Source organism: Argopecten irradians, chromosome 11 (assembly GCF_041381155.1).
Source record: "Argopecten irradians isolate NY chromosome 11, Ai_NY, whole genome shotgun sequence".
NCBI classification, from domain to species: domain Eukaryota; kingdom Metazoa; phylum Mollusca; class Bivalvia; order Pectinida; family Pectinidae; genus Argopecten; species Argopecten irradians.
Genome location: NC_091144.1, coordinates 27759849 through 27784102, shown reverse-complemented (window position 1 = coordinate 27784102; position 24254 = coordinate 27759849). Strand labels below are relative to the sequence as shown.

At 34.1% G+C, this 24254-nt stretch overlaps 1 protein-coding gene across 5 annotated transcripts in view; it reads left to right on the top strand.

Moving 5' to 3' along the window:
• Positions 1–24254, top strand: part of LOC138335183 (protein phosphatase 1 regulatory subunit 3B-like) — a 44849-nt gene that overhangs the window by 15963 nt on the left and 4632 nt on the right. The window contains exon 1 of one of the 5 annotated variants that reach the window (XM_069284159.1): positions 16618–16730. The exons of 2 other annotated variants lie outside the window; for them this stretch is intronic. In XM_069284159.1, the coding sequence (XP_069140260.1) occupies positions 16715–16730 (16 nt within the window). In that variant the 5' untranslated portion in view covers positions 16618–16714. Of the gene's footprint in view, positions 1–16617; positions 16731–17172; positions 17846–24050; positions 24224–24254 lie in introns of those variants that run through there. 2 more of the 5 variants (XM_069284161.1, XM_069284158.1) reach the window with 2 other exon arrangements.

Sequence of the window (24254 nt, the reverse complement as noted above, 5' to 3'; positions counted from 1 at the left end):
GCATGCCGCCTTTTTTATTTAAAGGAATAGTTTAATCAAATGTAAATTCGGAACGAACTACGTTGGGGAAAATAGATTGTAACACGAATACAACTATTTACCAAACAGCACGGAAGGATGCTAAATTAAATCAAACCCCGAGGCGTTTTCACCAGATATCCAAAACAGTTTAAATAGTCTTTATCGGTTAATCATTAAAAGGTGAGTGGCAAAATAATTATAGGAAGTATTACATGCACTCGTTTCGGCTTTCTCTGAAAAATGTTTTTGCAATAATATTATAAAATCGACCTCTCCGCAACAAAACTTTTATGGAAGTTTATATTTTTCGATTTAAAAAAAATAAAATGCTGATGAGCAATTACGGGGAAAAAGAAGTTCAGGGTAAGTTCAGGCAGATTGTCCCCCGGCTTTATCCTAACACGGTAAACAAAACACGCAGTGATTGTTTGATGGGTAAAACTGAGAAAGGTAAGATGTAGGAATCGCATAAGTAATAGAGAGAAATATTATATTACAGCGCATTCTCGTATTCCAAACTAGCAGTGATTCAACAGCGAAATAAGACCTGTAATCAATGAGAATTATCAAGATATATAACAATTTTTTGATGAAATGAAATTTTAGATACCAAACGCCAAACAGTAAAAATACAAGTACTTGAGGGTCGTGACTGAACTAGTATTCGGGACGATGTTGTTATTTTTCTATATAAAATACTTCAAGATCAAAACTCATGGAGTGTTTTATGTTGAGATCGAAGGTGTGGTGTGCTTGGATGTTGTCTTTGGCAGCATGTACTTTACCAAAGTAACAACAGTTTTGGTATTAATACTGCACACCGACATAATACAACTGCAGCCCCATCTAAAATGATACAGACATTCAAATATTGCACCACTATCGGGATCCATCTTCCAATGACCCTGGTAGTTAATTGGACGTTTTAACCTACGTAATATATTACTATTTTGTCCATCTTTGAATAACGTTACCTTTTCTTAAAATATTTACAAAAACTGTGTGTATACCGAATCGTATCCTATATTGTTGTAGTAGTCACTGTTGATATACAACACTTAAAAGATGTGGAAAAAACCATTCAGCAACTCAAACATTTTTGTCTTGATTTTTACCTATAACAAAATACTTTATAAAACTATTTGTGAGCTTTTACCAGCTTTCATATAACCTATTTTTGAAAACGGCAGTCTTTCGACATAATTTCTCGCTGATTTCTGTCATAATTCACACTTTGAATACATTAGATTTCAATATTCAGGTATATCAACAAAGAAAGAACGAGTTCACGAAAAGCTTTAGGCAGAATGTTCCTTAATTTTATCCGAATGGTAACAAAACACGCAAACACGAATGGACTTTAATTGGCAAACAGAGAACAGATAGAAATCATGACTCGGATCGGATATGTTTGGGTTTAAGTACCAAAAGGCATGATCTGTATTACAACATGACACTTATCCACCAGGTGGAGCTGTTATCGGATTTATCAGAATATATTATTTCACAATTTGGTGATAAAATTTCAATATTAAGCAATCATACCTCAGTAAGGGGTTTGGGCAAAAATATGAAATGTGATTAAAACTTTCGGAACGAAATAAATTGGGGAATAAACATCTATATATTTGCCTTTTTTTGGCAGGGGGGGCGGACTAAAGGGGGTGTATTCTTCTTTTTTTGTGTTTTATTTATTTATTTTTTTTATTTTTTTTTTTTTTTTTCTAGCTACAGGAATACTATAATAAATACACAAATAGCTAATACACCTGATCGCATTATAAGAGGACATGGCAATCAAATGTTCCGTTTTACGTTTTCATGTAACAGTTATTGCCGGATGTGGCATGGCTTTGGTTTGGACTATTATGTTAATCGTCCTATCACATCGGTCATTTTAGGGAAGTGCCAGGTCTAGATGGTGGAGCCGAGGCAACTGGAAGTCAGTACATGGAAAACTGATTCACTTGGGAATTCGATCAAGAAGTGGAGGGCTTGTGGTCACATGCAGTGACATTTTAACCACTTGACTACCGCGCCGTCGATTTAGTGTGTCAAAATATTGATATGTATATTATTACAATGGACCACAAATTATCAAAACGTAATTAGTTAATTTTACAAAACCTGTATATAGTAATCAAGTTACACGCCAACCAATATATTTCGGGTAACATCTGCACATGGTCCATTGAAATTTGTCCGGACAAAGTGTTTTTACGACAGACAATTTGGTTAGTTGTAAGATTAACGCCACTATCAATAGAAGACAGGGTAATTTAAGGACGACCTTCCACGTGTGCGATGTGATGCGTGTATGAAGGTACGTGCGTGCGTGTTTTAGGAAGGGACTGCAAGTAATAATGGTGCCACTTCACTGGAATTTCTTGCCATTTTCCATAAATCTATCTCACCCAAGCCAGACACTATAACATAAGCACACCCCACACAGTCACATAATACTGACAACGGGCGAACCAGTCGTCCCACCCCACTCCCTAGGTGAACGCTAAGCATTATTATAGACTCATGATGTGTCTCGGCCATAGGAGAAAAGAACAAGGAAAAAGAAAGTTAGTGAGGAAGAAGAGAATAAATAATATCTTAAAATTTAGCTCCGCCTTTTACGATCATGCAATAGGGACAGCAGGTGCGCAAATAGAGATTGAAGTTACAATTATAGCAAAAGGCCCAGACAGACAGGTCAGACAATCTGATCCAGTTGCCCCGAACGTCGTTGCAAGAAAGAGGTATGATAAAATATTCCAACCAGACAAGGAAAATCAAATCCACCTTATGACATAGACAAATATGAATTTACATGCGAAATCATAACGATCGTATATTTTCGTGAAGGTCATGGCATGCACATATTAAAGTGTGATGCATCAAACTTTGAAATAAGCTACATAAAATCTATCACCCTTACGACCTTGTATCATAATATAGGTTCAAATATCAAGTCCTGCGACATGAATGTTTAGGGTTTTGTTTTTTAATATATCGATATGCGGGCCAGACAGGCTGAGTGTAAGAATAACATATGCTCATTAACGTGATGAATCTTATAAAATATCTGTATGTTTCCAAACAAAATGAAAGAATTAATGGTTTTGTTTTGTGTATTAGATTAATAATATTAAATCGTCTATAAAATATTAACATCCATGGTAAGGATATTACGGCATACCAGGAGACCTGCAAACTTGAACCAAATTAAGTGAAAAAAAAAAAAAATCTAAATTCCCTTCTACGTTTCGGTCATTAAATTATTGTCTTCACAACGACGGTTGCCGGTTTTATAGCCGGCCTTTTTAATTTTATCACTCTCCCATTCTTTTTTAATTCCACAAAAATAAAATATCCAGCTATTGATCTCTTGTCCATGTGGGGAAGGCACTGATTGTTGTCCATTGATGGAGCAATACCATCAAAAATTGGTAGTGTCAGCTAAGCACTCAGTATAAAATGAAGTGGGACGGCTGGTTTGTCCCATGGTCAGAAATTTGACAGTGTGGAATGTGTTTTTTCTGTGGCTCTGGCGAATTCTTCAGTGAAAATAACACTATTCAAAAAGTATTAGTTTTCAAATAGTAGGCTCGGCATTCTGCAGTCTCCCAAGTCACACACACAGATAAACATTACACGGGAATTCGTCCGTAAATGATTGGACATTAATGGGAAATACCAAATCAACAGGTCACTTGTTATGTATGTGTAATTATAAGGTCAAATATCACGGACATTTAAAGGAGATAATAATCCAACAAACCATGTTAAAAATATCTGCTTCAATTTTTAATACAGGATGTTATTCAGTGCCCTCAAAACAAGGAAAGCCAAAAGTGCACTGGATACCGAAGTAATTTATTGTGTTTTACGTTATTTACTACATATTAAACACGTTTTGTATCGCATATTCAGCTATGCGATGTGCAATTAAAGAAGAATAAATTGACATAGGAATACTAATAACAAATTCCCCCAGTAGATCATTTTTAGTACTTGAGTAAAATTTTATACTCCAAACCTGATATATAGGAATATGCCTGTAATCTTGAGTACAATATCTTGTACTTTGGTACGTCTGGGTTTGCGGTCTGTATTTATCTACACAGTCTAGATTTCCTTATCCGTATAAGGTATTAATTAGAAGTTTTATAGCGTTGTTTGTTGTTTTTTAATCTTTATACCTCTTTTATAGCAACAATAAAAACTAATCCGAATCCCCCGTACAGTGGCTTTAACAATTAGTCTGCAAATTAAGGTACCATTTTGGGTCACTTTCACGCTCAAACACTCAGACGACAGGATTGAAATCAACACGGCAACGACTAATGTACGGTATTGTGCCATTAATCTCTCGCGATAAACCAGACGATGACGTCTCACATATACAGACAAGGAGAGCACTAAAGTACGGAATTATAGACTGTTAAAAAGTCATGATAGGCTGATTTCCTAACGCTTGTAATTACAACCTGTCATCTGTCAAACTCTCTGTATAGGTTATTCACCGACAAACGTCCACATCTGTATTGGTCAGTCGATCGTAATGGCCATCTGTTCAGTCTATTGACCACTGATTTATCTCGCAGACATGGTGTGATAGTCATACGAACCTTTTTACCCCACTAGACGATGAAGGATCGGTTTGCCTGAAAACCATGTTCGTCTTCCCTGAGAATCATCAGGACACATTTGCTTGTAAAGTTTTCATCCTTGTATAAAAGTAAAGCGTAATTTTTTTTTTTGTTTCATGCAATGTTGAACATTTGTCACGTGATCCATATCATCTGTTGATCAAAATTCACTACAAGAGGCTGTTTGAGAACAGCAAACTCCGTCTCTGGAATTTTGTTAATTTAAATCCGATTCATCGTAATTCACCAGTATTATGAAATAATAATGTCCTTACATAAACTGTTTCAGTCCATTGGGCCTCATAAAAATTCTCAAAAATTAAGCAGTTTACCCCTTCCAATAAATTCGTCAATACCCAATTTACACAGCCAATATTTCCTAACCTGAAAATTGACCTGCAAAATGTCCTGAATTTCTAGGTTAAAATTCCTGACCTGAAAATGACCTGTAAGGAGCAGAAAAGTCCATTTCAGGTTAACAATCTAACCTGAATTTTTCCCCAGAAATTGAACCCTGAATTTCACATTAAAATTCGCTGAGGTCAAATTCAGGTCAATTTCTGGTAAAATTCATGTTGAAATTCTGGACAATTTCAGGTGGAATTTCAGGTCAAAATTTCTTGACCTATAATTCAGGTTAGGGAATATATGGCTGTGAGATATAGTCCTAAATAATTGTAGAAATCAATGCCGCTTGTGACGGATAACAGTGATTTGGCTACCTTTTAAATTATTGGCCACAGCCATGCCCAAAGCAAACAATTATTTTTTCAACGCTTAAACCAAAACCTTAGCCTGGTTATTTCGGCCCATTTAGGCCTCTTTAAAATTCTCAACATCCAGCATTTGGCTCCTTTAAATGGAAATTATCCACATCAAATTACAAACAATCATAATCCAAAATTGATTGTAGAAATCAATATCAGTTTTACAGATAACAGTTTTTCAACACATGCACCAAAACCTTAACCTGGGATTCCTCACGCCTACGACGACTCTGACGCCGGAGTTACAGCATAAGCCCCTCTCTCTTTGAGAGAAACAAATAATAAGTACTCATTAAAATTTTAGGTAACACGTTGGACGACTAAAATGAGAAACATATTAATAAAATGTACTTGTAATTAGACAATAAGTAAAGTTATAACACTAATAATAATAAAATCAAGTTACAATAACGATTTTGTTAAATGGAATACAACATTTTTTCGAAAATCAGTGCTTATACTGAAATATAATTGTTATGAATCCAGCAGAGCATCTGTGATAATGTTTGTTATGTGAACCATAAGTATTATGGATAACTTCTACCAAAACACCAACCGGATGCACCTGCAAGTCAAAAAACTTCCAAGAATGAATCATTTTAATCATAGCTGTTTTCTTCTACAGAAAGGAATATAATTACCTAAGATCGGCAGGCAGCTGTAACAACACACACAATTATAACACAAAAACGTACAGAATAGTATGACAACAAACAGATAAATAATGCATAACGAGCTGTGTTAAATCCAATTTAATACTAGATATTATTAATGGTAGTAAAGTTTATTGACCTTCAAACCTTAACCACCAATTCGGCCCAATAATATGTTATAAAACAATACACCCTTTTGACCGTCGAGTCGTTGCAAGTTATTCGTGTTTTTGATATCCGTGTACTAGCCACCTGTCCATTCAGACCAGATAGAATATAATGTTGTTTAATCTTTGGTTTAATTAGTTTAACGTCCTATTAACAGCCATGGTCATTTAAGTGTACGTGCCAGGTTTGTTGGTTGAGGAAATGCCGGAGTACCGGAGAAAAAACACAGACCAGCGGTCAGTACCCTGGCAACTGCCCCACATGGGATTCGAACTCAGAGGTGTGGGCATGTGGTAATATTGTCGGTACATCTTAACCACTTCGGCCACCGCGGGGAAATTTATAATTGATAAGGTTTATAAGTTTGATTCCGGCCTGAGTCACAAATATATCTTTGTCCTTGCTGTGTTCTAATGTTAGGTACAAGTGAAAATCCTTATATTCGTAGTATAAGCCCAAAAATATACTACTGGTTCACAAAAGCCTATTAGATCTAAAAACAAAGTGCATTTATGTGTAACAAGGAAGGAATAGGGGCAATTATTAATTGTATATCCGCAATTTTTATCGATTTTTTTTTCTTTTGAATCCTCGCCGTACAATCCATTCAACCAACAATCTTGTTCAATGTCCATCGGATGATTGCACATTTTTAAATTATTTGCGAAAAGCCACATTTAAAAAAAATACAAATCTCTTTAAGGCGATGGCCAACTGTGTAATTGCCCATTAAAATACATGTAAAAGATTACAAAACATCAAAAATCACAAACTCAATTCTGAAAATTTCACAAACTCGACTTGCTCGTGTGAACAGTTTTACTACGATAGCGAAGAAGCGCTAGATCATTGATGAAAAAGCAAGTATTTTTCTCCATATTACTAAGACTCCTATTCACATAGCAAGACAAAACATGTTACATCTTGAAATAAATCTGGTGCCACCATGTCTTAAGAATTTTTAGAAGAGAAAAAAATCAATTTTGTCAATATTTTTAATATATAGGTCACACAAATGAAGTTTTTCACTGAGTTTTGTTTAAGAAAGTCCATTTATGTCTTGTTTCCTTCGGGGATTACTGTTCACATTGACAAAATAGATTTATGGATGGTCTAGTAAAAAAACGATTACTGCCTTTATCTGCTGTGGAAATTGAAAGAATGGCGAAATTATCATTGACAAAATTGCTGAAGCAAACACCGTAATTGAGTTTTTTGTTATTCATGGTCAACATCCTACAAATCTTTCTAAATCTTAATGCCAAAAGTTTAAAACCGTCCAATATGAACAAATCTAATAACTGTAACAAATGATCAAATTGTGCAAACTTTATATTATCCTCTTTGTGTGTAAAATGCTCTATAATTTTTCACGATAAAAATGTAAATATTGGCGTAATGTGGAGCCATCTGTCCAGACCATTGGAAATAAATAAATTTGTTTTCTTGTTAAAGCTTAACCGATCAAAGTCCATTAACATTCTACTGCATCCTATGCAATGTAATGGATAAGAAACAGATATCATCAACTATTAATTCTGCAGGACGAAGAACGGTATTTAGAAAATGACATATGGGTTTATCTATTTAATGTGTTAAGAAAATTGCCATGAAACAATAGAAGATTGAGTCTTATGTTTTCAAATCTACAGTAATGTAGGCTTTAGTGGTTTAACGTGGCAATGATGTTTCAGATTATTGTGGTGATTATTCTTAATTAACTCCCTCTTTTCATATCTATATCATTTGCTATAGCTAAATTAACGGCAACATGTTTGTTGCAAAACATCACAAATACAGCATTCACCAATAAAACATACTGCGATTCATCAAATTTAAAGAAGATTTGTAAAGTGACAATTATGAACACAATACAAAAAGGATGATGGAGCCTTGAAACACCAGAAAACCAAGCGTTATTCAATTAATGAACGATACTAGTCAAAATATAAATCAAAAGTTAAATGAGAGTCAAGTAAAACAAATCGTGAGGATTTTATTGAAATATTGTAGAACAACCTACTTTTTATAACAATCATATTATAGTTTTCAAAATTGGCAACACATGCGGTAATAGACTAGGTTCAAGGTTAATCTGAAAATCATTTGCAGTATATTTGATTATTTTTGCCTATCAAATAGTTTGTGTGTTTTGATTAAGAATCACGAATTGATAATAACACATTTTTGTTAAAAAAGTAAATGTAATTTTATTACCTAATAGTTGTATCATTTCACTGACCAAATTTAGTGATTACATATTATGTATTAGCGGCCACCACTGAAAACCAATGGTAACAAATAAGACCACTTCCTAGAGCAGAAAATACCACTTTTAACACTATCCCACCTGTGTGTAAAAACCACCTGGCAATAAAGACCATTTTACTCTGTATCCTAAGTAGTCCTTATAGATAGTTTTGACATATACCGTATAGTATATCCGTATTTTCGCGATTTTCGCGTGGTAAAATTGTTAGGAATCACAAAAAATTGACTCACTGCGAAATATTGAAAAAAAATATTGTAATGAAATCTACACTTAATACAATTATGAGTAGCATTTAAAAAACGGTATTATAGGATTTTTTTTTCGTTTTCTAGATCAAATTGCGGAAATTTTGGTCCGAGAAAATAGCCTTCAAATACGGGGTATAGTCAAAGCGTCTATTTCGCTAAGATATATATACATACAAGTGTAAAACTATCTTGTTTTTTCTTATTCACGACGTGTCTTTCAGAGTGTATCATTGGATATATCATCTCATCCTGTTTATAGAGACTAAGCAGAAAAGCAGAAGATCCAAAAATTACCACCATACTTGGTCGTCCCTTCAGACACGACATTAGCTCTCGCTCTTTGTGATAACCAACATTAATTCTGTCTTATATACTTGACTGTCTGTGTTTTGCTGACTCAGGCCTCAGCTTTAACCTATCAATAAGAATCATGTTATATCTGTTTGTCTTGTGTCGTATATCGTGGTTTCAAAGGTCTTTTCGAATCAGCACACCTGTACGGCATCAAACTAGGCTTTATATCGGCTAATGTTATTGTCTCAAAATTCTACCAGAGTAGCAGGGCTCTCAGTTCAGTTGCCAAACGAACCTTGGGTCAATTTTTTACTAAAGCAGTCTGTAAGGTTTACGTTATTTTTTATCACTTAGAGTACAGTTTTTGTCTAGAGTGTATCATATCTAATTTAACCTACTAGGTGTCCTTCAACAACATTGCTCTCGCGTTATATGCTGTCTGTTTTTTGCTGACAAGGCCTCATTTAACATTTCATAGATTCTTTTGTTTTAATACAACTGAAGCTTGACTATTATTAGTGAAATTTAATGCAATAGTTTTCTAGCGTTTGCAGTCCTCTTCCCACCCCTTCTCTTTTCGAACCTTGGTGTCAATTTTCTGTAAGGATTACGTTATATTTTATCACTTAGGAGTTGTGGGGAAGGGGGGGGGGGGGTTTTATTTTGTGCCATAACTAATTCTACATATTGTTACGTTACAGCAGTTATATTGACAATTCCACTTTTCTCTGACTGTGAACATAATGCTTACACATTGTATATATATTTCTTAGTCTTAATTTCTTTCTTTTTTTCTTGTAAATTAAACCTTCGCATTTACTATGTGTTTTGTTTCTTCTATATACTCCTCACTATTTTATGTTCACATAATATATTATAAGTTAACTCTTCAACATTGGAGGAATAAATAAATGAATGAATTGTATAGAGTTCATCCTAAAATCGCTATAAAGGGATTTTCTCTTTTTAAGATCAAATATGCGAAAATTTTGGTTACCTCGAAAAAAGCATTCCATACGGTTTATCAAAACGCTTTTTTCGAGGAATATTATATACATACATGTTAAGCCAAATGTTGTTGTACCAATCCACGACTGTCCAATCGGAGTGTATTTTTGTTATAACAACACTTCTGGTCTTAAGGCAAACAGAACAGATACTCCTAGTGCCGATGTTTTTAAGGGCTAATGTTACATACATGAGACGACCAATTACTAGCGTTTAATGTTAAAATGTATAGGGTATTCTTCATTTTCTAGGACTGAATTTTACAGGGCCGTCTATGTTTTTAAGACAATTTTAATAATAATATCAATGTTTACAAATACATTCAATTATCAAGGATGAACATGGGTCCTGCATTTTGTACATTCGATTGGACCCTATTTTAGCTAGCAGAACGTATTATAATGAAATCCCCGTGCATACTGTTAACGGCAAAAAGCAATTTTAAGGTCATGCTCTTTTGATGAAAATTCAACTTCTAACAGTCTTCATATATTAGTGAAATGCACTTCTTATACTAGAAAAATAGTATCCAATTTTCAAACATGAATTAAAAATACAATCTTAGAAGTTTTAATCAGAATTTGTAATAAGGTTGTGAAGACATTAAATTCTTCACCTTGTCTCCCCCCAGGAAAATGTACTATTCAACTTTCTTTTATTTTGTGTCTCTGGAGCTTTTAATTGATTTTTTATTAAGTTTAAATGTCCTCTATAGACAGACTGTGTCAATAAAATAAAAGCCATTCGAAAGTATGTGTTAAGGTGTGAGGAATATCTGTATAAATTGGGAGGCTTTGGGAATATTCGCCCTTGTAATAGTGGAACAGTTATACGATTTTAATGTGCTAATACTCACTGGAAAGATGTCCATTGACAGCATAAAAGTAACACGAGCATACGCTACACGGCCCATATTTAAAAACTGACAACGTGGATGCTAGGAAGAATTATTTAACTATTGCCATTGAACCAAGCAGGTAACATAACCAAACATCTTTCCTCAAAGCATATGCTCAACTCCTCGCCCCAATCGAAAGGCGTATCAAGCTTAAGGGATAACGTTAGGAATAGGAGAAAAGATGAAACCTTAACTGTTAACTAACACCGTCAAAGATTTGGTTAAAGTTTACATTTAAAATAAGGAGCAGATGTAAAAGTATATTTTTATCTGTAAACAAAAGTTAGCTGTCTTTACACTTATGTCAACCATTGAATAAGTTTTTAATTCCTTATTTTACTTCAATAGATACGGGTACAGTTGTATTCGCTGTATGGTAACGAGATCCGCCCCCTTTGATTGGTATCTTCCTCCTGCGAAAAATCGAACCCAAAGAAAAGAAAGGGGTACATGCTTAATCGCTTTAAAAACTCGATTAATTATTCCATTTGTTATATGCTACCTATCAAGATTATAACAGAGAAAGCTTTAAAAATTATTACGTCCAACAATTGTATGTGAATATGAGAATAAATCCTCCTTTTTGTGTATCAAACACGTAAACTGGATCGTGATTCCGTAAAAAAAAAATGAGAACAATGCGTGAAAATAAGAGCATATCTCAAGATAATCGGATGCATTTCTTTAAGATATGATGTCGGATATGAAGAATAAGGAAAATAGAAATTAAAACTATCTACCACTTCAAATGTATCGGTAATACCACCCTTTGTGCCATAAATCAATGATAATAACATGTACGTAAAAGATAAATAAAAATATATAGGTGTCACCAATACGCTGCCGATAAATATAAAAAGTACTTCTAATAATTAATGGGCATTTGGAAACAATCATGATCACTCTGCCATATATAGGGTGAAGTACTGATGATAAATAGTGTTGTATGCTATGTCGGCGCCTGAAATCATCTGTATATAGTCCCAATTTTAACTGACTAATAACAGCTTATTGTTAGAGGCAGTTATTGTATAAATAATACCAAAGTAAGAAATTCATAAACATTCAGCCATCTTCACACAATTCGTAAATTACCAATTGCAAGATAAAAGACCCTAGAAACAATATTACGAAGTAGGGACGACATTTACCAACTTACGGTAGAAATACTATTTGTTTGTATTGTAAACCTGCACAGATGGACATATACAGGTATGGTATTATGTATAACCTCGCGTTAGACATGAATAGAAGAAGTATGACCCTTTAAGTGTGGTAAATGGTCGAGGTGGAGTGTCCGAAGTTTTATTACTTTAAGTACCTACTCACTACACTTTGCCACTATTGTATTGACGACAGCACTGGGCATTCCCTTTCCATGTATTTCAAGTTTACGTTACCCTGAATCCGGAATTCCAGACCATTTTTCTGTGAACCGTTGGATTCTGGGAGGAATTCGGATAAAAAACGGAAAAGTACTACATCTATTACGCATTCAATATCACGTTTCGGCAATAAAGAAAATAGTTGACAATATTCAACCAATAAAATTACGGTCCATTTAAGTGTACGGCCAGTGCCATCTGGTTTATGAATTTCCAAAAGGATTATGTACCCTGCAAAGCTATGCGTGCAATAATGCCCAACTGATGAATTTTTTTTTATGTCTTTAATGTTTACTAACGGGCACACCATAAATAGTTAAAAAAAAAAATGTGAGTGGAAATTATATTCACACGGGAGGGTTATGTCTTACCAGCAAAATGGGACTACAAGCAGAAAAATGACTTGGTCAGCGAAAAAAAGTTTGCATTGGCGGCTCCTACCTCTTTTCATAGTGCTATCTCACTGACGCAATTTAAAGTATAACAAAATGGATACCCCACCGGGTCCACTATTACACTGGACAATGGTCAAGGGCAAACCAGTTCGACCCCACCCCTTTGTGCTTTGTGTGCAAAGCAGCATAGGGTACTAATATTTTTAGAGACTTATGAATGATACTCACTGCTTCGATCTCATGGCAGCAACGACATATAAATGGTTAGACCAGATTGTTGTCTGTTAGCTAAGGTTTTTAATGTCATCTAGAATCCAGACCATGATTTACATCGAACTTACAAAAACGTGAAGCCACACTTTTACAAGGGACTTAATAATTGAAAAAAATGTGAATCTAAGACCTATAAAAAGCTATACTGCTCAGTTACATCTTGCTTAAACGTTTGCAAACTTCAATTTTAAAATTGGGAAAAACAAAACCAATAACTTTACATTTTTTTTTTTCTTGTAGTTCAATTCATGTACAAATAAAAAAAATTGCCATTTTCAAAGGTTTTTTCATCTGTAGAAAAAAATAACCAATTATTCTAACGAAAATTAAGAATAAATAACATAGCTGTTTGGCCTTTAAGCGATCAAATACTTTACGACGGTTTAACGATGATACGTTAATTGGGGGTTTTATATTGCCATAGCTGAATTTTAATAATCCGTTAAGTTTAACCCAGAACAGTGGCTTGGAGTACATGCCGCCAGCATTAGACACCTATCAACAACCATTTCATATATACCCTTTTATCGCCACTAACAACATTATCCCTAACTTCTGTACTTTAATGAGCGAGAAATTATTCATTGTTTTATGAGCTCGGAATTTAAATTACGCCTCCTTCTAAAGGGCATTTCACAGTACAAAATAGTCGAAGAAAATACCTTTTCTTGAAGAGCAAAAAATTTCGCTAGTTTATTTCATGAAGCAATCTGTATGTGCGTTTAATTTTTACTTTCTGTTTCTTCAGTTAAAGCTATGATCGTAATAGATACCCAGCTTGGGGACTTTTTACAAATGTGAGGTTAAATAAATCGTCTTTTAGTGCGAGAAGAATTCAGCATCTATTAATCTAGATTTCTTTTACTGAATGGATATGGGATAAAGTGCTATTCATTTCTCTGAAATGCACCAGTCTTATCGTTGAGTTGTTAAAATTATATAAACAAATTCGAAGAGCTCGCTGCAGTCGGTACCGTAGGCTTTTCAATCATGTCTAGGTATACATTGTTCATTTAGAAAAAGTGTCTTATTATAGTTAATCTTTGTTACTGAAGCACATGCAGAGAAACAATAAATAAGGTTTTGATGACATGAATGACAACATAAAATAAATGAATTCTTACTCATGCATGATTGAAGCTAAACTGATTTAAGTATTAAACAAAATTTTAAAAAATAGTAATTAAAAATAAAAATGCAACACTACTGTGAACAAGATCATAAAATATCATCCAACTTGTTTGTTCCGGTCCCTCTAAGTTCTGTGATATTAAAAAAAGGTTGGCGATGTTTACTCCTAATTGTTAGACACATACACACAGTCTCCCTGTCAGTTCAAAACAAACGATTTATATACGTAACGAGACTATTATCGAGATACACCATCAGTAACGGCTTTGGAACATGTTTGAGAAGTTGTGAAAAAAGCGATAAAAAAATATTTGTTAAGTACTATACTGAAATATGATTAACCCTACTCCCAACTATAGTTAGGGTTTAACACAACGATTCACTTCTGATTTGAACTTTGTAGGATGTGCACAGCCGATTGATTTCCTTTGCAGGTTCCACAAATGATCAATTTTAAATTCAGATTGTGATAAATACAACATAATCAACGAAATTTTATGCCATAATTACTGCCCAAGAAGCAATGATATAATGTCATTTTATTATTATTTATAAAAACCTTTGTTTAGCACCGTTTTACTTAATATGTAATAGGAATTTAAGGTTTATATGGTATTTAGGGACTTATTCTGAACGTGGACACGCAAAAGAAGCGCGTCGAAGTAAGAATTATTATTTCCATTATGCGTTTCCGTTTATGATTTTACAAAATGTTGTTCTGAATTAACCAAATATCTCACATCGCATGCCACACCGACAAACATGGGAGGTCCATCCTTACATGACCCTGGCTGTTGACAGCACGTTACTGTAAACCCAAACAACCAAAATATAAAGCGAAATATATCCAGGAAAACGTTTCACATATATAATTATTACAGTAAGTCGTACCAAAAATTTCTTTATTTTACAACACTAGTAAAATCATAAGGCTACAATTTTAGGGAATAAATAAAGAGAGAATTGAGATGTCAATATTGACCCACGTTCAGTGCAACCTTGAAATAAAAGACGAATAATGCGAACATCAATGACGCGAGAATGACAGCAACACAATGGGCGATTTACTGCCCATCACTTTCACTATAACAACCAAGTTAGGACACTGGTAGGACCATGCGCAATTTATGTACAGCATCAACAACGAATGTTGTGTTAATCTTCAACAGAACTAATTGTTGTGAAAGATGTTTGTGTTTTTGTTTGAATTGCTCCTCAAAAGCGATGAAAACGGCCTTTGAAAGGTCCCCAAACTATCAATATGTGGATTATAACTTCGACACGACCCGCAGGACGGACTTTGTCGACGATTGGCTTCAGTATTAGTTTGTCGGGTAATAAACTAACTTAATAAAAACTCATTGGCGAAAAGACCTATTACATTTTAAATATTCAAAATAAACGATGACACCAAACATTCCGGTCTGGCCTTCCCCATTTTTATTTGTAACTATTGCATTGATATGAGCTTCCGAAGAATACCACACTACCTTTCTTGATTAGTTTAACATTAAAACGTTTTTTGTTCTGTTATCATGATCTACCAATGAACCTGCATATTTCTCTATTGCATTCCATTGAATACCGTTGCTATTTTCAATGCTTAGACTTCATTTTCTTGTGCAAAAAGGTTTGTTATAATTTGATTATAAAGCTACATCAATTCAATTATTTTACTCCAATTCGTATTATCGTTTACAATCTTATTTCTTTGTGTGTGTGTAAATGACAATTTTTCCATTGACTTATTTCAATCTGAATCGTTTTTATTGTTCCATTGCATGAAAAAAACCACTACTCCATAATCAAAAAACCAAAAATCTGCGTTCGGTAATTAGCTTCTAGCTTAAATTAGATACTCTCAACTCATGCAACCGTACGGAATTTTCAACAGGAAGAGAAATGTCAGCGATGAGTTTAATAATGATAATTATAATCCCTTGTTTCAACGAAGTGCCCAACCCTTCGAGTTTGACGAATCGTAATTAGGCACATGTTCCCCTAGGCATGCTTGTATTTCATCACCTTTATGACACACTTTGAACGATAATCAACATTCTCCTTCTGTATGCACCTGTGGGACCGGGCACTTTCTTTATTGTACTGGTAACAGAACGGGTCTATTACATCTTACAGTTGATGTGTTCGTGTAGGTCTTTATCAAAATAACTGCTTTGGTATCACGCAATACTCCCAGGAGGTCGTGTCCTGCATACGACCCTTCAGCTCATGTTGGTTCTCTGGTCCACGTTAGGTGACGGTCAATCGATAGAGACGTAACCGAGTACATGCTTTTATGAATATCGATATGTGGTCGGGTGATGTATTCCGTCGCACAACTTATATATATATATATATATACGTGTTCGATTTTATTTTGTCAGCAGCTAATGATGTATATAGGGAAATGCGCTGACTCATCTCTCCCTACTGTGTCCGCTCCAAATGAGCGTTCACTGTGTATTGGAAGGCCTTTTGTCAATATGCAAAACCTCGTATGATTACGTGACTGTTATTGAGTGAAACGAATTCGCAAACCCAGCTGGTTTTGTTGGGAGATGCACCTAGTAACAGGTACGTCTGCGATAACTTGATTGGAGAATTGATCATGTAAAACTGTTAGGGGGAAAACCTGTGGATTTAAAAGAATTACAACGTTCTGTCATTTGTTTAGTCTGACTTAATGACAAATGAATGTCTTGTGTATTTCCTTTTAGGGTACTGTATTTGTACACATGTCTACATCCTCTTTATTCCATGGGTTGCTATAGTGGATATAACAACAGTGATAGCAACCACTGGTATGTCGAGGATGACATGTCTATAGATACCCTTTATTTAGTAATCACAGGTCTTAATTTTTCAGAAATCTCAATATTTGTTTTCAAAAGTGTGAAAAACAATAGATCTAGAATGCGTTTAACTTTTACTTCGGAAACGCGTATTAATAACTGCGCTTAGATAGAATTGGATGGTAAGGTACTTAGCATCAGTACTAAGGTGTTTCGTTAACCGGAAGTGGTAAAAGGTCTTGGAATTGCGAAAAGATACCTGGTTCGGTGTACCTTGAATACGTTTGTCTTGACATTTTGAGCAGTAAAACTTTTAGAATTAATGACTTTTTATCTGTCCTCGGCGACACTTCGTGCACATCATCCACTTCCGCTTCTCCTACATCAATACATGTACTTTGGCGCAATATCGTGTTTCGTGTGATCAAACAAATGACGTAATTCTGTCTCAGTAGTGTGATGCTATGCAGGTAAAATGGCACTGGGCCAATTTCTCGCCGCACAAATCAAAATCTCACAGAGTGCAAGAGATTCCGGTGCACAATTCCTGTCATGTTTCTGTGAGAACCGTCGTTGACTTGAGCCATTGGAGACATTCAAAATGGCTGCTTCGCCCAATTTATTGTACAACTACACTCTTCGTAGTTTTCCTTAAACCGGAAGCGGGTACTACAAACAGTGATAGAAGTGATAGAAGACATTGGATAAGCAAGAATTGTTCGATTTGGAAGTAATGACGGATAAAACTTTTGTGATTTTATGTTACTTTTGAGAATCATTCAAAGCATCTTTGGACATGTGCAAGTTGACTTAAATTTAAATCAGATATTTAGAACTGATGAAATTCTTTATCCACATGAACGATCTTGTGCTGATGGACAATACAATTTTGGCATGGTATGTATTGGTAAAGTTTTATCACGTACCGGTAGAAATATGTATATACAGCGGAATGTCACTAAGCCGATCATCGGTGCATCAATACATATATCACAATTACTTTAACTTAACACAAATAATATTAGATAAAGTTAAAAGAAAATGCAGCAGATATCAAAATGTTTAATTCTCCCAATTAATCGTCTCTTCTTGTGCCATTGCCGTTGTTGTTGTCATCAGAGGGTATTGTCCAAAGCAATCAATGAGTTATAGTAAATCACAGATATTATGACTTTGAATTCATTTCTCCGTTGACCTTGACTGTAACCATTGATGTTATATGTACATGCAGCATATAGGCAAATTAAGCGAAATTAAGCCTTTGACTTACCGATTTACTTGTAACTGGCCTTCAGTCAATACATGTAAAGTGTTAAGTAATGTATGCTAAATATGCGAACAAGTAAAAAACGAAAAACATTTTGAGAGGTTATCAATTTTTGGACCTAAAACTGTCCTTGTAAGGTTTATACATGGACGTTAGTTGTTCAGCCAAAGACTCAAATAAGGTAGCCTTCTAGCACACAAAGGACTACTTAAATGTTTTAATTGATGGGCTGATTTATTAAAGATGCTTCACCGCTGACAAATGGTATTTTTTCACTTTCAAAAACAGGAATGGACGATTTAGCGTTTTTCTTCAGTTACAAAAGTTACTTAATTTACACCATTACCACCATTGAAAAGTTTAAGCTTCTGCTTTTATCTAAAGTTAAAGATATGAAAAATAATTAATTGCATCCCGAAAAAAATCCGTGGCACTATATCCTATATGGATTAAAGTACTGATTACGTATGCAACAAAGGCAAAATAAATTATCTTATAATGTTTTTTGTGTTGATTAAACATATATATACACAATTAAACACCAATTATTGTTCAAATGATGAATATCATTTAAGCATCTTTAAATAAAATTCTTTTATTTTTGAGTTTATAGTAATCATCCATGATAAATATAGGTACCCAGCCTACTTTGTTTGTCGGTCTAAAAACGACATCATATTCTGTTTAAAAGTCTTTAGAGATACAATATTGCATCTGGCTACCTTTATCGTTATTGAAATGATGTTCCAGCTTGCTGCTGAGCAATTTTGGTATTCGTGAAATGAATCAAAGCATGTCAATTTCTAACCTTGGGACTCAACCATACCTTTGAGCGCACTGGCATTCAGAAATGATGGAAAGAATTCTTATTTATGTTCAGTGTAGTTCTTGCTTTAAAACTCATTTAATAAATGTATTATGCAACATGTTTTTGTACAATTCTCTTGCCTCTAATGTATGCTCAATGCAAAAGTCTCCTAAATAGGGAGAAAACGCAGTCCATCAAAGTTTTTGTTTCCAATGCTCGGGAGAAACTTGCAGTGAATAACTTACATGGTATATAGCTTGTAAGGACTTCAAATTGATATTAAAGCGTACTATACCGATACTTCACCTTTTAAGTATATTTACTATGTTGGGGTCGAGGTTATTGTAACTTGTATCGCCATAATTCAACCAAATCCTACCGATGAAAAAAGTCATTCTTTGGTATATTTATTTTACTACATGTGTTGTTTTTTTATCATTATTATTTTCTGAACGTTCCACGCAGCTATTGTAAATCTATATTGATCTATTACACTTTGCTAACAGGATGTTAGTCATAGAATATCCCCCAAGTATATCTTCAGTCATCATGAATAACATTATATCAGCTGGGTAGCATGATGTTGGATAAAATTTGTTAAATATATCAATCACAATGACGCTAGCGTTGATCCCGCCGCTCAAATCGGATGCGGTTTCGAAGTGGTGATACCGGAAGTGGGTGATGCGGAAGTGACGGTTTCCGCCTATATAAGGTGTCTTGACACTCCTTAAGGATTGTTCAGTAGTTTGTAATATGTAAACAGATAATTTTGGGACAATAAATTTATCAAATATAATTTTATGATCACAACGTTTATTGCAAATACCCGTTATGTCAGTACATAGTCAGCCTATTCGTTTATCCGTAAAAATAAGGTAAATCTGTTGAAAATCACCAGAACCCTCATCTTTGAAAATATGAAAGTTCACTTTTACTAGAAATAAATTTATAGGTATCAAATTCCGTTGCTTCTGTAAAAAAGGACATGAGGCGTTATTTGGGGGTGAAACACACGTAAACGCATCTATATTTGCACATTACAGAGTTATCTGCCTTGCGGGTAGGTATTGATTGTGACGTCATCTGTTAACGAGTGTAACGTCATACTTTTCAGAGAAAACGACGTGATTTTTACTCAAAACTCAAAAAATAATTACGTCACAAGGAAAACCTATCTGCAAGGAAGGTAATTCCATAAAAAATTGTATCCCAAATGTTCCCGTAAAGTGGAAAAAAAATGAACTCGCCATCCAGTTTTCCGCAACGTTCTCCAAACCTTTAGGAGTTTCAATATGATTTCTCTTCCAACACAATGACTCCGTTAGGGATCGATAGCAGAGCTAATATATTTAGTATCCGCCTTATTCTCCGCCATGTTGCCTCCTGATAAGGTCCTCTGTTGGCTTTTGTAGCTGGATTTACAGATTCAATATAAATACAAATATCACAATATAAGAACATCGCCCGGGAAACGTTTATCAGATTTCCACGGGATGAAGGAAATATCTTGGAATCATTTGCGCGTGGTCCGAGGAGATGACCAGTGCCCAGTGGAGTCTGGATTCTGTTGATTTCTTTATTCGTTACTATCTTTTCTGTGTGTATCTGTTGGATCTTTATCACTATGGTATAATGTTTTATCCTATCAATTCGATTTATAGAAATTAGTACATGACCATTTTGATATCACACCCCTTATCAGACAGAAGGTCAAGATCAGCCAGAAATAACCCAGGGCTGATATCAGGACACGAGGGCTGATTATGTCATAAAACTTTATTATCATTCATGTTTTTTTCTGAAATAAACGAAATACATTTACATCTTTATTGTTTCTGTATATCGTATTTCATATCATTATAAAAAAATAAAGTCAGTCAAACTGTTAAAAACAGTCATGCCAAATTTAAATTGTAAATGTACGAAACCTACAAAATAGTATGGCAGGAATGACTAATAATAATTAAATCGTTGTTGGTGGAGGTTGGCAAGGTGGAGATGTTTCCCTTTCTTAATGACGTCATTGACGTTATCGTCGGCTTTAGTATTTCATCGTTTCGACTGACAACGTCTTTTATTGTTTTTGCATGTTAAAATATATTTAATTTTGCATGTATCAATGGCTGAAAATTTTACTTTTTTCAGTCGATATATGAGTCGCCGTTTGTAATTCTTCGCTTCCAATAGACTGAGATAATATAACAAGAGTTGTACATTATACATTAGCAAAGACGAATGAATAATCAATACATCCCAACAAGTGACACTTCATTTTCAACGATGTGATTTGAGCGAATCTTGGGCGAATCTAATGGTGTTCCAAATTAAATTCAAAATTGGAAAAGATAAGCTGTAATTATAAGGATTAATTTGAAAATTATATTTCATGCTATGGAGATATAGTGTACTTTCATCATAAACCGCTTCATTTATTTAGACTAGAGTGAATTCAGATTTTTGTGTTATACTTGTATCTCGATTTATTAAGAGTACACTTAGATTTTTGTGTTGTATTTACTATAACATAATAAATATATCCTTAAATATTTCCTTTTTGCATTATATTGAACTAAAATAAGAAGTTTAAACTTTTCAAATGTGTAAAGTAAGTAACTTTGTTACTGAAGAAAGATACGAATTCATTTGCGACTGTTTAATTGATGAAAATTTCAATTCGTCGGCGCGATTTAGCGTCTTTTTTCATATTACCAATCCAATTTAACAATCGATGGCTACGGGTTACACTTGAACTCGACCTTGGCCACAAAGTATGAATTCATACATGTACATAAATGTAACATGTCAAATATCGAAAAATACTGACGTTTGAGAGCTAAAGGAATATTATCTAATCATACTAAGTATGTGCTTCGCGCGTTGTTGGGGTTGAGTTTTATGTTTCCATCTTAACTTTTATTTTTAATTGTCCTGAAAATAGCAGCATATTTTTTATTCTCTTGCACACTTAACACAAGATTACTAGATCAAATATATGCGAAAATTTAAAGAAGTTGTCATTAATTAACAAACTATAGACAAACATGGAAAATTCTTCCTCCTATTTTAAAATTTCTCTAAATATAATGTAAGATTTCCATCAGCAGCGTCTTTTTTTTTAAAAATATGTCAGCTGAGACCTATATATAACAGCTGACTAGTACGATTGGTGTATGTGTATGTTATACAAATAGGTGCGCAGTGGTATATATACACATGAAATAGTGACGAAACGCTTATGATCGGTGAACACATGTTCTGGTTTCACGTGTCCTGGTTAATCGAGCGTCCTCAGTTACTTCAGTTCTGCTGATTATGTTAATTTCGAGACAAAATAACACCGTGTCATTTAGACTTGTCACCAGTGCTAAAATTGATGTTCTTACAAAACATTACTTACTAAACATGTACAGTTACAAAGGTGATACACGAGCGGGGAATACACTTTGTATAATTATTACAAGTCATCTACGTCCTTGATTATTATCACATCATAAATGTATGTATATAATATATATAATTTTATATACATGTACTTATATACTGTAATATAATTTATATGTCTAGCTAATTGTACATGAACGGCCACTTGCAGGATAAAAAGAAAATCTGACAGCCATCTTGATAATACTATATACATGTATATACTATATGTGACCAGGGATCTGCCATGATTTTTTTTTAAAAAACCAGAAAAAATAACACATTACATATATTTCTGTTAAAACAAAATGCATGTGACCTTTATATCATTATTCTCTTAATTTTCTCTAAAATTACTTGATAAACAAAATGCTTTAATTAATTACTATCCAATAAACAGTAATCGGAGATATATAAATATCCCTGATTCAGATATATAATTCTTTGGAAAATACTAGAAACAATGATGTATAAGCGACTTCTAAATCTAAATTACCTATGTGTTAATTGTACACTGTATTTAATGCCAGATATTTCAAGAATCATTACACCGAAATGTGTAGCGGAAATGGGCATTACAAGAAACTCTTGATTTTTCGCGATGTTTTCCCAGGTACGATATATGAATTCATGTTGAGGACATTTAGACTGAAAAACAACTTTTGATGCATTAGTGCATATATGTAATATTTACAATTTATGTACTGTTATCGGGGAAAATATGTTTTTCACATGTAGTATTATTTCGACAACCTTAGTCATTTAAATTGTATAATTTGCTCTTTAAATGGTAATTAAAAATTCAGTTATATATACGAATTATTTATATATGCTAATTAATATGCCCTTTACTTGAATTAACACAAATAAAATGTATGTTTCGCGTTTCTGGGCCCAGTTTCATCAGCATTCCTCAATTTAGGGGAAATATTTTTCATAAGAAAGTATCAGAGAAATTAAGGAGATTTAAAAACAAATAAAGATGTTAATTTTTCGAATGCTTTCTTATATTATTAAGTTAAGACTATAAATCGGATTTCCTAAAGTTAATTACTGTTGATGAACCTGGGTCCTAGTTATCTCAAATATTGACATTTCGACCCGACCCGTAAATATAACAAATATCATGCATTTTTCTAGTATTATTAGATAATTACTGCTGTCATCTACATTTATGTAATCATAGATTTGATAAAAAAAATTAAATAGGCCCATTATATTTATAACTCCATGTTAATTGGAAATTTTCAAGTTTGTCAAATAGACCTACTGTTAAATATATATTTTCCAAGCAGCCGAAGCCCGTACGCGTTATAGTCATATTTACTTCAATACAAGTCATGAACTATATTCTCTTTCTATAAGAATTGATTGACAAAGCCACAACGTCCATGGCACAACAAACAATAGGCCTAGATGGACATGTTCCGCCCGACATGCCTCTGTCAGTTGCACAAAGCCTATTTGTACACATGTGTGATGGCTCGACCTTCACGAGGGGATTTCCACTTGTCGAGCAGTCGATCACATGATCACAAGAACGATCCGTTTTGATTGGTCTAAAACTTGTGGAAGCCCTTCTCTGATTGGGTAACCCTTGGCTGGCCTGAAAATTATGAACGACCTTGACACGGGTATGGACCGGTGTGTTTTTGTACTCGTACATATCAGGAGAGGTCTCTTATAGTGGGGAGTAATGCTGAGAGAAGTTGTTTTCCAAGATATATGTGAATGGAAGGTGGTCAGATTTTGTCTTGTTCTAAAGGATTACACCACGGTGAGTTTTAAAGTTATTCCGGATTGCTGTT